The following is a 16279-nucleotide window of genomic DNA, read 5'->3' on the forward strand; positions in this document are numbered from 1 at the left end:
CCACTGGCCTGCTGTAAAATTGATATCCAATGACTGTGTAATTTACCTCCAGCCACATACTTACTTGTTCTTTTCTGTACGCTGAATGCATGATTTTTTGGGGCCTGTAGTCCACTGGCCTGCTTTAAAATTGATATCCAATGACCGTGTAATCTACCTTCAGCCACATACTTACTTGTTCTTTTCTGTACAGTGAATGAAAAATTGTTGGGGCCTCGGAGGAATTCAACACCTGTGACAACCACGTGTTTCAACTATTATCATTAGGTTTTTTTTTCAGGAGGGGGGGATTTCATTAGCCATGTTTTTAATCCAATTTAATTTTTTTAGTTCTTTTAAACATATGTATTTGACCTGTATTTGTACTGGCCTACAGTAAAATTGATATCCATTAACCGTGTAATATACCTCTGGCCACATAATCACTTGATCTTTTTTGTCTGGTGAATGCCTAATGTTTGGGGACTGTAGTCCGGTGAATGCCTAATGTTTGGGGACTGTAGTCCAGTGGCCTACAGTAAAATATTTATCCATTGACCGCATAATGTACCTCAAGCCACATTATCAGAATTTATTTAATGTCAGGTGAATATAAGATGGACTGCATCCATATTTTGTTGATTACAAAAAGGATATGATCGTGTGCAGGAGGCCTGAAAGAGTGCCGGCATGTGTATAAATATGTAAAAGGACATCGGCATATGTAGAAGTATGCATGTAAAAGACACTGGCGAATCTGTCATTAGGCAATGTGAGGACATCTTCTTAGGCAGCACCACCTAGTGATAAGAAAAGACCGGCAAAATCGCTGAAATCCTGTGGAAGAAATTGCACACTAAGCCATATCTAAATAAAGGCACATGGGCTTGCCTACAGGGTGTTTCCCTCCAACATGAGAGCGCAGATAGCAGAGTATGCAGGAATATTACAGGGAAAACCTTCCTGTGTTGTTCAGCTGCCTGCCCTATAGTGGAAGCGAGCAGGCCAGCAGCTGAACATCATTGATAAATCCTACTTTAAGGTCTCATGCACACGACCGTATGTATTTTGTGGTGCCCGCCATCAGCTAGGGGATTGAGAGTGGTGCTGTATACTGCTGAGGTCATGCTGTACAGAGTTATGGCCTGGGTCTGGAGCTCATCAGGAAGAGAGAAGGGGCAATGATCTGCTGAGTATTTGTACTGACCTACCTGCCCTCTCAGTGTGTGTGTCTATATGTACTGTATGTATGTGCATCATATACAGTCTTGGCCAAAAGTTTTGAGAATTACACAAATATTATTTTTCACAAAGTTTGCTGCTAAACTGCTTTTAGATCTTTGTTTCAGTTGTTTCTGTGATGCACTTCATACGTTTCAAAGGCTTTTATCGACAATTGCATGACATTTATGCAAAGAGTCAGTATTTGCAGTGTTGGCCCTTCTTTTTCAGGGCCTCTGCAATTCGACTGGGCATGCTCTCAGTCAACTTCTGGGCCAATTCCTGACTGATAGAAACTTATTCTTTCATAATCATTTCTTGGAGTTTGTCTGAATTAGTGGGTTTTTGTTTGTCCACCCGCCTCTTGAGGATTGACCACAAGTTCTCAATGGGATTAAGATCTGGGGAGTTTCCAGCCCATGGACCCAAAATGTCAACGTTTTGGTCCCCGAGCCACTTAGTTATCACTTTTGCCTTATGACACTGTGCTCCATCGTGCTGGAAAATGCATCGTTCTTCACCAAACTGTTGTTGGATTGTTGGAAGAAGTTGCTGTTGGAGGGTGTTTTGGTACCATTCTTTATTCATGGCTGTGTTTTTGGGCAAAATTGTGAGTGAGCCCACTCCTTTGGATGAGAAGCAACCCCACACATGAATGGTCTCAGGATGCTTTACTGTTGGCATGACACAGGACTGATGGTAACACTCACCTTTTCTTCTCCGGACAAGCCTTTTTCCTGATGCCCCAAACAATCGGAAAGAGGCTTCATCAGAGAATATGACTTTGTCCCAGTCCTCAGCAGTCCATTCACCATATTTTCTGCAGAAGATCAATCTGTCCCTGATGTTTTTTTTTTTTTTTTTTTTTAGAGAAGTGGCTTCTTTGCTGCCCTTCTTGACACCAGGCCATCTTCCAACAGTATTCGCCTCACTGTGCGCGCAGATGTGCTCACACCTGCCTGCTGCCATTCCTGAGCAAGCTCTGCACTGGTGGCACTCCGATCCCGCAGCTGAATCCTCTTTAGGAGACGATCCTGGCGCTTGCTGGACTTTCTTGGACGCCCTGAAGCCTTCTTAACAAGAATTGAACCTCTTTCCTTGAAGTTCTTGATGATCCTATAAATTGTTGATTGAGGTGCAATCTTAGTAGCCACAATATCCTTGCCTGTGAAGCCATTTTTATGCAATGCAATGATGGCTGCACGCGTTTCTTTGTAGGTCACCATGGTTTACAATGGAAGAACAATGATTTCAAGCATCGCCCTCCTTTTAACAGGTCGTCTGCCATTTTAACCCAATCAGCCTGACATAATGATCTCCAGCCTTGTGCTCGTCAACATTCTCACCTGAGTTAACAAAGACGATTACTAAAATGATCTCAGCAGGTCCTTTAATGACAGCAATGAAATGCAGTGGAAAGTTTTTTTTGGGATTAAGTTAATTTTCATGGCAAAGAAGGACTATGCAATTTATCTGATCACTCTTCATAACATTCTGGAGTATATGCAAATTGCTATTATAAAAACTTAAGCAGCAACTTTTCAAATTTCCAATATTTATGTAATTTTCAAAACTTTTGGCCACGACTGTATACTGCATGTGTGTGAATATATTTTATATTAAGATAAAGATATTTATATAAATGCACAAATATCATTATATACCCTGTATATACACAGAAATACAAATACTGTTAGTAATAAAGCATCAACATTTTTACATTCCCGATATGTCTACTAAATGATTGGATCATTTTGTGATTGCCATTTTTTTTGGGGGGGGGGGGGGGGGGGGGACGTTAGAAGGCTTAGAAGTTTAGAAGCAAATCTTGAAATTTTTCAGAAAATTTCCAAAACCCACTTTTTAAGGACCAGTTCAGGTCTGAAGTCACTTTGTGAGGCTTACATAATAGAAACTGTCACAAACGTACCTGTACGCAGACAGATACCACACATGACAAGGGGTGGTTAACTTCCAGTATACTGCCACCAAGTGTTTTTACGGCACACAAACCGACTACCGGTCACTCACCCTCACGCAGAGCAGGGAATGAACCAGCTACCGCTTGCTGACCGATTGCAATCGTTCAGCCAAGCAACAATCAAAATGACCTTTCTCACACAAAATGGTAACATTACTCTCTTCAGAGACAGGATTTGTTAATTCTTTGCTTAGAACACGGAAGACTTAGCAAATAAGATTTTTCAATCTTTTAATAAAAGGTGAAAGGACAAACAGTGCATACATACATTTACAGAAAAATGACTATCCTAGATAATAATTCAAGGTAATAGTAATTCATGACAGTTAAAATAAAAAGGGATAAGGGATGAAAAGTATACTTAAGTTCCTATGTTTCAGTCCTTGAAGCCGTCCTGCAATCTGATTGGTATAATATCAGTGGACCCTGAGCACTGACATTCAGAATGCGATACAAATCCAGGTGTTAAGGCAAGGCAGGGTTGCCATACAATACCCTGACAGCAGCTTATAACAATTCTAAAACAGGAGGTGCCAGCAATTCTGCCCACCAATGGTATGAACATGTGGGCAGGGTTGAGGAGGTGTCAGCAAGGTTTATGACCCAGCTAAGGTCAGCCCAGAATGTCCTTATTCTGGCTGAGCCCACAGTTTTGTGGAACCGCTAAATACAGCTATGACATTCAGGTATTAACGACCCTTATGATTTTGCGAGTCTAACGAGACCAAACTTGACTCTGCTGGGGCTTATGGTTTTCCAGGACGGCTTAAAGCTGGCCTTTCAGTCTTCCAAGGGCACAAGAACATACTGTTTGATATATCCGTGATCGCACTGGTCCACGGAGGTTGAATCCGGCCTTAGCCAGTGCAGAATATGCCTGTGTCCAGAGATATGAAAAATGACTATGTTTGAGTCCATCAAAGGTTCAATAGGTCACTTTCCCATCTCTCTCTGGTCCCCTGCTGGGACTGTAGTCCGAATGTCTGGCTAATGTAATTCCAGGATCCAGTATTTTCCGATGAGTCTCGGCAGGGGTGCTTTTGAAGATCCCATCCTTATCTTTATGACGGGGAAGTGTCATTTTCAATTATTAGGACACCGCTCCAAGCAAGGGAATATTTCTCTTTTAAAGCAGAATAAAGGGGACCTCTAGGCCTGTGAGTATATGTGTATTTAAAAAAAGGGACTCTACTTGGGTACCCTAGTCACAGAAACCACCCAAAAATGACCCCAACTATACCCCTAAAGGTATTCAAAACTGATTTTACAAACTCTGTTAAGACTTTAGGTGTTCCACAAGAATTAATGGAAAATAGAGATAACATTTCTAAATTTCACTTTTTTGGCAGATTTTTCATTATAATCAATTTTTTTCCAGTTACAAAGCAAGGTGTTTTTTTTACACCATGTCCCATTTGAAGCCCCCTGATGTACCCTATTTTGGAAACTACGGGATAAGGTGGCAGTTTTGTTGGTACTATATTTGGGTACATATGATTTTTGGTTGCTCTATATTACACTTTTTGTGAGGCAAGGTAACAAGAAATAGCTGTTTTGGCACCATTTTTTTTTTTTTTTGTTATTTCCAACATTCATCTGATAGGTTAGATCATGTGGTATTTTTATAGAGCAGGTTGTTATGGACGCCACAATACCAAATATGAAAAATATATATTTTTTAGTGTCTCCACATTCTGAAAGCCATAGTTTTATTTATTTTTTGGACGACTGTCTGTGTAGGGGCTCATTTTTTGGGGGATGAGGTGACGGTTAGATTGGTACTATTGTGGCGGGCATACGCCTTTTTAATCGCTTGGTGCTGTACTTTTAGTGATGTAAGGTGACAAAATATGGATTATTTAGCACATTTTTTATTTTATTTTTTTGATGGTGTTCATCTGAAGGGTTAGGTCATGTGATATGTTTATAGAGCCGAACTATACGGACCCGGCAATACCTAATATTTCTACTTTTCTTTTTATCCCTATTTTTTACAATTTTTTTTAACTTTATTTGGGGAAAATTGCATTTTTTTTTTTTTTTACTTGAAAACTTTTTTTTACTTGAAACTTTTTTTTCACTTTCTTTTTTGTCCCACTTTGGGACTTCAACTTTTGGGGGTCTGTTCCCCTTTACAATGCATTCCAAAACTTCTGTATTGGAATGCATTGGCTGTATGTGTAATACAGTGTATATGTCTAATACAGCTTCCTGCTTGTGAGATCCAGGGGGCCGGATCTCATAGGCTCTCCACTGGAAGGCAGCCCCATTGCGCTGCCTTCCATGCCATCGGGTCCCCGTCACAGAAGCGCGGGCACCGGATGGCAGCTCCGATTCCCATGAGGACATCGCTAGTGCTGCGATCAGCGCACTACAGCGACTTATATAAATAATTATTTTAAAGGATGTTGATGCAAACCAGAAAACCCCTTTGTGTCAATATTTGCATGAAACTTTAGTATGGGCCCCTAGAGTCATTTCTACTAGTTTGCCATTGGCACTCCAGTCCGACACTGCTTGCAAAAGTTGATTGGTGCGTTCCTGTGTATTTTGCATTTCTTTACATGCAGCAGTGAATGTAGATGTGTAGTATGTACTCCTTTTTGCAGAGTATATTTTATATTGCAGCCTTATTCAACTGTTTATGTAGACGCATAGCTGTTATTGTCATTGCTGTTTTTCCTCTGTTGATCTGTGGCTATGTCCCTGAGTTTTGAAATTTTTCATAGTATGCAAATTAACCCTTTTGTGCAATCAGGGCATCACTAAGTTTATAGACAAACATGTTAAAGGTAAAGGCGATAAGACCATCTCCAAATAACTTGATGTTTCAGTTACAACAGTTGCACTAAATTGTAAGGTCTATGGGACTGTAGCCAACCACACTGGAGGTGGCTTCAAGAGGAAAACTGATGCCAAATTGAACAGACGGATAATACAAATGGTAACCAAAAAACCCAGAACAACTGCCAAAGAGATTAGAGGTCAACTCCAAGGTCAAGGTACATCAGTTTCAGATTGTTCCATCCATCACTATGTTAGCCCAAGTGGACGTAATGGAAGATGACTGAGGAGGAAACCAGTGTTGAAAACAAATCATTAAAAAAACAAAACTGAAACTTCTAATATGCATATTGACAAGCCACAAAATCTGCCTTCCAAAAACCGTATGGCATTCCTTTCCTTCTGCGCCCTGCTGTGTGCCCGTACAGCAGTTTACGACCACATATGGGGTGTTTCTGTAAACTACAGAATCAGGGCCATAAATAATAAGTTTTGTTTGGCTGTTAACCCTTGCTTTGTAACTGGAAAAAAAAAAATTAAAATTGAAAATCTGCCAAAAAGTGTAGTTTTGAAATTGTATCTCTATTTTCCATTAAATCTTGTGCAACACCTAAACGGTTAACAAGGTTTGTAAAATCAGTTTTGAATACCTTGAGGGTGTAGTTTCTTAGATGGGGTCACTTTTATGGAGTTTCTACTCTAGGGGTGCATCAGGGGGGCTTCAAATGGGACATGGTGTAAAAAAAAACTGTCCAGCAAAATCTGCCTTCCAAAAACCATACGGCACACCTTTCCCTCTACTCTCTACTGTGTGCCCGTACAGTAGTTTACGGCCACATATGGGGTGTTTCTGTAAACGGCAGAGTCAGGGCAATAAAGATACAGTCTTGTTTGGCTGTTAACCCTTGCTTTGTTAGTGGAAAAAATGGGTTAAAATGGAAAATTAGGCATAATAATTAAATTCTCAAATTTCATCCCCATTTGCCAAAAACTCTTGTGCAACACCTAAAGGGTTAACGAAGTTTGTAAAATCAGTTTTGAATACCTTGAGGGGTGTAGTTTATAGAATAGGGTCATTTTTGTGTGGTTTCGATTATGTCAGCCTCGCAAAGTGACTTCAGAGCTGTAGTGGTCCCTAAAAATTGGGTTTTTGTAAATTTCTGAAAAATTTCAAGATTTGCTTCTAAACTTCTAAGCCTTGTAACATCCCCAAAAAATAAAATATCATTCCCAAAATAATTCAAACATGAATTTGACATATGGGGAATGTTAAGTCATCACAATTTTTGTGGGTATTACTATGTATTACAGAAGTAGAGAAACTGATACTTAGAAATTTGCTAATTTTTCCACATTTTTGGTAAATTAGGTATTTTATTATGCAAAACTTTTTTTTTTTTTACTTCATTTTACCAGTGTCATGGAGTACAATATGTGACGAAAAAACAATCTCAGAATGGCCTGGATAAGTCAAAGTCTTTTAAAGTTATCAGCACTTAAAGTGACACTGGTCAGATTTGCAAAAAATGGCCAAGTCCTTAAGGTGAAATAGGGCTGAGTCCTTAAGGGGTTAAGTGATGTAGCTGCAGACCGTTTTGTCACTGAAAGTCCAAGAGAGCGTTCCTCACCGCTTGAGAATGGTTGAGACAAGGGACAGTTGCTGGTGTGTTTCCTCTCCGCTATCATAATCAAGATTGACATAATGAGCGTTTAAAGATATGTACTGTCCCTGCCCGTACCAACTGCTCCAGGTGTCCATCATGGAGTGCAGCTTGCCACACAGTTAGAATCGAAAGTAGTGTCCCCCACATGAGAGTACAAGGCACTACTAAACGGCAGTGACTGCACAGTCAGCTATTTGGCCAGGTGGGAGTTCAGCTTGTAGACAAGCTAATTGCTGGTGTAGAAAGTTTTTTTCACAGCCAAACATTCCATTATAGATGTCTCACGATGAAGCGGATGACAAGGAGGAGTCTTAGCAGGAAAAGAAGATGATAATAACAATTACACTGTGTTGCTTGGGGATGTGGATTGGCTCCCACAAAGAAGACCAGGAGAAGGAGGACCGACTTGTTTTGATTGAGCATACTGGCCACTTGTATTTTCCCAAAAGATTTGATGATGCTGCCTCATGTGCTGCAATAGAGTTCTGGTATATATGATTGTGTTTGAACACCCACAGCTTATTTTAACCCTGCACATCTTGTACATGGCTGTGCTTTTGTCTACCCGCCTTGTTGAGAAAAAATGCCAGAGTGTCAGCGGAATCACCAGATGTCAAAGCAGACATGGCCCTGGCTGTTCTTTGGAAGATACGTTGCCTCTGCGGTTTATTGCTGTTGCCACCATCACCCTCCTCCTCTGATGTTACCTCCTCATCAGCACCCCTATCCAGCTCCCAAGTCCTGTCAAACACATAATCGTCATTGGAGTCCTCAACTTCCCTTCCACTTTTATCAGACTGGGAGAAATCATGGTGGGCTCCTTGGCCATCACTCCGCTGCTCTGCATCTGCCCCCAACACCAATGCTGCGGCTACAGGTGCAACTATTACCACCACCAACACAGCTATGTATGAGGTCCCCAGCCTCCTCCTCACATGGTAACTGCTATCACACAAATCTTCAACATGGAGACTCTCTTGACTGTCAGCCGTAGGGCATGGTGGGGTTTTCTTGCCATTGAACTCCACAGAAAGCCTTCTCTGAGGCTGCAAGGAGGAGGAACGCTGTGACCGCCGGCTCCACAGCACAGTGCCATCCTGCTGCAACAGAGAGGAGTAAGCCATCCAATCCACAATCCTATCCTCTTTCTCCTCAAAGATAATGTTGTGCCTTTTTGAAGCCAGCATGGACAACTGCGGCCTACTACTAATACTTCTAGCCAGATCCTGGTCCTGCCACTACCCACATTCTTGACCTGAGTCTTTTGTTTGGAACCCTTCTGGATTCCTAAAATTTTGGGACCTAAATGTACACAGTCAAACAAAGTAAGGAACTTTTAACAAATCTGGTTTCTGGATGTTAAAGTCAGGAAGTCACAATAAGATATCATTTCCTTTCCACAAACCCACTGAAGACACTGCTACTGACAGTTGACTTTTGAAAAAATGCAGTATCGGTGCAACTAACAAATTTGGACCTAATGTCATTTGTGCCTTAAATTATGCAGATTCTGAAAAAAATAAGTAGTGTAAAACACAAGTTGTCAACCTACTGTGTGATTATTTTCCTCCACCACACCAATACTTGAAATGCCTGTCGATGCACCAACACGGATTTCGGACTAGTATTTCACATTATCACTCAGACTGGTATAAACCACTAGTCCTTTACTATTTGTATTGTAAGATGCACCAATATGCTATTATCCCAAACTTAAACAAAAAATAATAATTTGCAGTGCGTGGAGATGCACCAACTCGTATTTCGGAGTAGGATTTCACATTATCACTCAAAATGGTATAAACCACCATTCCACTACCTAAGAGATATAATTGTCCGCTACCCTCTGGATTGTAAAACACACTAATATGGTATTTTCCTAAACTTAAACAAATAAGAATGTATTTCTGTTAAAATGACCAAAAAAAATAAAAATGTCTTTGCAGGTAGCTGCTTTTGATGTTCTGTGATGTGCTGTGTTAGGGTGCCTTCACACGCGACAGATTTTGTAGCGCAAAATTCTGCGACTGAAAATCTGTTCCATTCATTTGAATGGGGCATCGAGCATATGGATTTCTGCAAGCTCCATTAAGGTGAATTGGACTTATTTTCAGTCACAGAATTTTCTGCCACAAAATATGCCACATGGGAAGGCACCCTTATAAGGCAGCTAAAATGTACTGCCAGGCACACTCATTGTCAGCATCTCACTATTCACTCACTTGCTGACATCTTTACCTACCTTTCCCTATTGTACACAATTGTTCTTTGAAATTATAGCCTTTCCCTTTATTCTCCCTGGCAGTAGAATACAAACTTGATTGATTTCTGAATGTCCCTTATTATTTTCTCACTCTCCCTGACAGACACTGTAAGACCCAACCACGCTCATTCACATTCCCAGTAGGGAATGATGTTCTTCTGGGGCACCTCCTTGCCTGCTGCAGCATTAATTGGCTCATACAGGCTGCCTGTCGGCCTTTCAGCCAGTCAATGGAAGCTCTTCTTCCACTTCCTCTAAGGGTCATGTGAGCATCCTTCTTATTCGTCCTTAGTGCCTTTTCCTGCCAACATGTATAGTAAAAAGGTGCTGTACTTTTTAGTGAAGTTGTGCGAAACTGTAAAATTCGTAATGAACCCGGTTCAATATGAACTGGTTTGCTCATCTGTAGCCTGAACTACTAAAATATAAACATATTTATCCCATATGGTGATCAAAAAGTCGTACACACTGTAAAATAATATTAGAAAAAACTGTAGCACTTCTCAAATAGTAAACCCTCACACAGCTCTCTAGAGTTTTTTCTTCAGCATTATAACACAAGACAAATTATATAACTGTGGTATGGTTGCAATTGTACTGATTCAGAGAATTAAGGTAATTGGTTGGTTTTCCCTCACAGGGAACACAGTAAGGCCTCTTTCACACGAGCGTGTCCGGATAAGGTCCGGATGTGTTGCGGCAAACCCGCGCGAGTAGGTATGCAATTGCAGTCAGTTTTGACTGATAGTGTTCCGTTGTTCAGTTTTTATAGGGCGGGTGCAATGCGTTTTGCACGAGTGTGATAAAAAAATGAATGTGGTACCCAGACCTGAACTTCTTCACAGAAGTTCAGGTTTGGGTTCAAGGTTCTGTAGATTGTATTATTTCCCCTTATAACATGGTTATAAGGGAAAAAAATTGCATTCTGAATACAGTTACAATAGGGCTGGAGGGGTTAAAAAAAAATAAAAAAAAATTAACTCCCCTTAATCCACTTGTTCGCGCAGCCGGCATCTCTTCTGTCTTCATCTGTGAGAAAAAAGGACCTTTGATGACGTCACTGCGTTCATCACATGGTTCATCACATGGTCCATCACATGATCCATCACCATGGTTCGGTGCGGGTCCGTCTGGTATCTGCACAGACGGATCTGCACCTATAAATGCAAACGATGGTATCCATTCAGTACGGATCCGTCTGCATACACTTAGTCAAAAAAAAGTCTAAGTCTAAGTGTAAGTCAAACAGATCCGTTACATTGCATCCGTTATAGATCCGTTAGATTACAATTGCACCAATATTGTGTCAATGTAAACGGATCCGTCCCCATTGACTTACATTGTAAGTCAGGACGGATCTGTTTGGCTCCTGTCCGCCTCCAGAGCGGAATGGAGGCAGAACGGAGCCAAACTGATGCATTCTGAATGGATCTGCATCCATTCAGAATGCATTGGGGCTAAACTGATCCGTTTGGGGATGCTTGTGAGAGCCTTGAAATGGATCTCACAGGCGGACCCAGAAACGGCAGTGTGAAAGTAGCCTTAGAACTATTTTTCTAATAGAAATGTACTATTTCAGTAATATAAAGTATGTTACAAAAATGGTTAGCATCACTGTCCCTGCATATTAAAAACAGGAATGACAGTTACACTTAAGGGAGTTGTATGTTATATCCAAGTATTCACCGCTCCCCCCCTTGACTTTTTTTGTTTTTTGGTGCCTCACAACCTGGAATTAACATGGATTATTTGAGGATTTGCATCATTTAATTTACAGAACATGCCGACAACCTGAAGATTTATTTTTATTTTTATTTTTATTGTGACGCAAACAATAAATAGGACAAAATAACAGAAAAAGTCAATGTGCATAACTATTTACCCCCCTAAAGTCAATAAGTCTCTATGAGCGTGTCACATCTTACCACTGAGATTTTTGCCCATATCTCCTTGCAAAACTGTTCCAGCTCCTTCAAGTTGGATGGTTTGAGCCTGTGAACAGCAATCTTTAAGTCTGACCACAGATTTTCTATTGGATTGAGATCTGGGCTTTGACTAGGCCATTCTAACACATTTGCATGTTTTCAAACCACTCAAGTGTTGCTTAAGCTGAAGTTGAACCTCCATCCTAGCTTTAAATCATGCACAGAGTGGTACAGTTTTTGCTCCCGAATATCCCTGTATTTAGCACCATCCATCAAACTCTGACCAGTTTCCCAGTCCCGGCTGCTGAAAAACATCCCCACAGCATGATGCTGCCACCACCACCATGTTTCACTCTGGGGATGGTGTTCTTTGGGTGATGTGATGTGTTGGGTTTGCGCCAAACATAGTGTTTTCTTTGATGGCTGAAAAGTTAATTTTAGTCTCATCAGACCAGAGCACCTTCTGCCAAACATTTTGGAAGTCTCCCATATGCCTTTTCGCAATCTCACAATGTGACTTTTTGTTATTAGCTGAAAGTAATGGCTTTCTTCTTGCCATTCTGCCATAAAGCCCAACTCTATGGAGCGTACGACTTATTGTCGTCCTATGTACAGATACTTCAGTCTCTGCTGTGGAACTCTGCAGCTCCTCCAGGGTTACCTTAGGTCTCTGTGCTTGCTCTCTGATTAATGCCCTCCTTGCCCGGTCCATGAGTTTTGGTGGGCGGCCATCTCTTGGCAGGTTTGCTGTTGTGCCATGTTCTTTCCATTTGGTTATGATAGATTTGATGTTGCTTCTGGGAAGATTTGGCTATTTTTTTTATAACTTAAGCCTGACTTTTACTTCTCAACAACATTGTCCTTAACTTGTTTGGAGAGTTCCTTGGTCTTCATGGCAGTGTTTTGGTTATCCTCTTGCTTATGTATTGACAGATCATGTGACACTTAGATTGCACACAGGTGGACATCATTTCACTAATTATGTGACTTCTGAAGGCAATTGGTTGCACTAGAGCTTTTTATGGGCTTTATAACAAAGGGGGTGAATACATACACACGTGCCAATTTTCTGTTTTCTATTTCTAAACAATAGTTTTATTTATATATTTTTCTAATTTCACTTCACCAACTTAGACTATTGTGTTCTGATCCATCGCATAAAATTCAGATTAACAAAACATTGAACTTAAGGATGTAATATAACAAAACATGAAAAAAGTCAAGGGGGTGAATACTTTTGCAAGGCGCTGTACATATTTATAATCATATCCCCAGCTGTATGAAAAGGTTGCAGCCCTCCATGAGCACCCAGGCCTCTTCCTAGGCCAGTGATGTCATGTGGCCTAGGTGCAGGTCATCCCCATTCAAGTGCATAGGGCTAAGCTGCACTATCAAGCACAGACTCTATACTACAGTATGTACAGCGCTGTGCTTGGTGAGCTGTGAGGAGGCCATGGCTCTCTACATAGCTTCAATGAGTGCTCCAGCTTCCTTTAACAGCTAATCAGAAGGGGTCCCAGGATTTGGACATCCTTATGAAAATCCCAGATCACCCTTTTATCATCATCTTTGGTATCTTGTCACTATACAAGTCATTTGTTTGTCAATAATCGATTCCAGTATATTAGATTAGGTTATATTAGATCCTTGTAATAATATAAATGTCTGTGTCATCCAAGGTGTTTGTGTTTAAATTCATGTAGGATCAAGTTCACTGGACAATGTTACTGAGGATGTTACTCATCCATGCAACCCAAATCCGTGTCCTGCTAATCATTTGTGTGAAGTTAACAGAAAAGGATGTCTTCTTGGAGAACCGTGTCTTCCATATGTCTGTACTAAAGGTAAAACATAAATGCGCCACCAGAGGTACATACTCTCAGCAGTCAAAATGACAGCATTTGCTCTGTGCTTTATGTTACAAAGAAATTTACTAAACTGTGCATTTGATGTGAGAAATCTTAATTCCCCCATAAAACATTTTAGTATGTATAAGGCCTGTTTCACATTTGTGTTGTGGCTTTCCGGTTTTGAGATCTGGCAGAGGATGATAAAAAAGGGTTAAGGTTTTTTCGCCATTCATCATCAATGGGGACAAAACTGATCACGATGCATGCAGTTTCATTTTGTTATATTTTTTGGACCGGACGCAAAACCGCTGAAAACTGTGGTTTTGTGTACGGTCGCGAAACAAAAAAGTGGATCTTTCGCACGTTGACTTCAATGATTTTCATACCGGATCCAGTTTGTCCAGTTTAGATTTAATACAACCGGATCCGGCCGAAACGGATGCATCCATATGCATTTAATTGCGGTAATGAGATTCTCTGCCGCATTTCAAAACGAGAAAGCGACAATGCAAGTGTGAAACAGACAAAGTTCGCATTACACATTCTAGCCTACACACACTTTTGTGTCACATCCCTTATTAGCATTTTATTAAGACAAAATTATAAATCAGATGAGAATACAGCTTATCCCACCAGTGCTTCAAGTAAGGGTAAAAATGTGCAACTTTTTTTTACAAAAAGACAACGATCTCCATATGCATCACAATTTACCACTAATTACGTATATTTTTTTTATAAAAATGCACTTAAATCATTCCTGTTATTTTATCCCAAAGGTCTCAGGACTCTTTTTTATGACTGCAGGAGTATCCTTTTCTTATTATCTCCTTATGGTGCATGTTTCAGATGCATCAGCGCACAAAAATGCATCTGCCTTGCATCTCCATCATGCTGTATGCACATATGCTCTATTAATTTAGTGGAGCCCAATTTTGTTCTCAGGGAACGAAAATTTTCCGCAGACTGAATTTGCATTGCTCTGATCTTTTTTCCTATATACAAACCGGATTCCAAAAAAGTTGGGACACTATACAAATCGTGAATAAAAACTGAATGCAATGATGTGGAGGTGCCAACTTCTAATATTTTATTCAGAATATAACATAAATCACGGAACAAAAGTTTAAACTGAGAAAATGTACCATTTTAAGGGAAAAATATGTTGAATCAGAATTTCATGGTGTCAACAAATCCTCAAAAAGTTGGGACAAGGCCATTTTAATCACTGTGTGGCATCTCCCTTTCTTCTTACAACACTCAACAGACGTCTGGGGACCGAGGAGACCAGTTTCTCAAGTTCAGAAATAGGAATGCTCTCCCATTCTTGTCTAACACAGGCCTCTAACTGTTCAATCGTCTGGGGCCTTCTTTGTTGCACCTTCCTCTTTATGATGCGCCAAATGTTCTCTATAGGTGAAAGATCTGGACTGCAGACTGGGCATTTCAGTACCCGGATCCTTCTCCTACGCAGCCATGATGCTGTGATTGATGCAGAATGTGGTCTGGCATTATGTTGTTGAAAAATGCAGGGTCTTCCCTGAAAGAGATGACATCTGGATGGGAGCATATGTTGTTCTAAAACCTGAATATATTTTTCTGCATTGATGGTGCCTTTCCAGACATGCAAGCTGCCCATGCCACACGCACTCATGCAACCCCATACCATCAGAGATGCAGGCTTCTGAACTGAGCGTTGATAACAACTTGGGTTGTCCTTGTCCTCTTTGGTCCGGATGACATGGCGTCCCAGATTTCTAAAAAGAACTTTGAATCGTGACTTGTCTGACCACAGAACAGTCTTCCATTTTGCCACACTCCATTTTAAATGATCCCTGGCCCAGTGAAAACGCCTGAGCTTGTGGATCTTTCTTAGAAATGGCTTCTTCTTTGCACTGTAGAGTTTCAGCTGGCAACGGCGGATGGCACGGTGGATTGTGTTCACTGACAATGGTTTCTGGAAGTATTCCTGAGCCCATTCTGTGATTTCCTTTACATTAGCATTCCTGTTTGTGGTGCAGTGTCGTTTAAGGGCCCGGAGATCACGGGCATCCAGTATAGTTTTACTGCCTTGACCCTTACGCACAGAGATTGTTCCAGATTCTCTGAATCTTCGGATGATGTTATACACAGTTGATGATGATAGATGCAAAGTCTTTGCAATTTTTCGCTGGGTAACACCTTTCTGATATTGCTCCACTATCTTTCTGCGCAACATTGTGGGAATTGATGATCCTCTACCCATCTTGGCTTCTGAGAGACACTGCCACTCTGAGAAGCTCTTTTTATACCCAATCATGTTGCCAATTGACCTAATTAGTGTTAATTGGTCTTCCAGCTCTTCGTTATGCTCAAATTTACTTTTTCCAGCCTCTTATTGTTACTTGTCCCAACTTTTTGGGGATTTGTTGACACCGTGAAAATTTGAATCAACGTATTTTTCCTTTAAAATGATACATTTACTCGGATTAAACTTTTGATCTGTCATCTAAGTTCTATTACAAATAAAATACTGACATTTGCCATCTCCACATCATTGCATTCAGTTTTTATTCACAATTTGTTTAGTGTCCCAACTCTTTTGGAATCCGGTTTGTAATATAGGCCACAAGTAC

The 16279-nt window shown here is 40.6% G+C and overlaps 1 protein-coding gene across 1 annotated transcript in view; it reads left to right on the forward strand.

Annotated features, from left to right (window-relative positions):
- RECK (reversion inducing cysteine rich protein with kazal motifs) overlaps positions 1-16279 on the forward strand; it is an 801790-nt gene that overhangs the window by 394002 nt on the left and 391509 nt on the right. The window contains exon 13 of the mRNA XM_044293464.1: positions 13521-13661. Coding sequence (XP_044149399.1) covers positions 13521-13661 — 141 coding nt within the window. The remainder of the gene's footprint in view (positions 1-13520; positions 13662-16279) is intronic.

Source organism: Bufo gargarizans, chromosome 5, assembly GCF_014858855.1.
Source record: "Bufo gargarizans isolate SCDJY-AF-19 chromosome 5, ASM1485885v1, whole genome shotgun sequence".
Classification (NCBI taxonomy): Eukaryota; Metazoa; Chordata; class Amphibia; order Anura; family Bufonidae; genus Bufo; species Bufo gargarizans.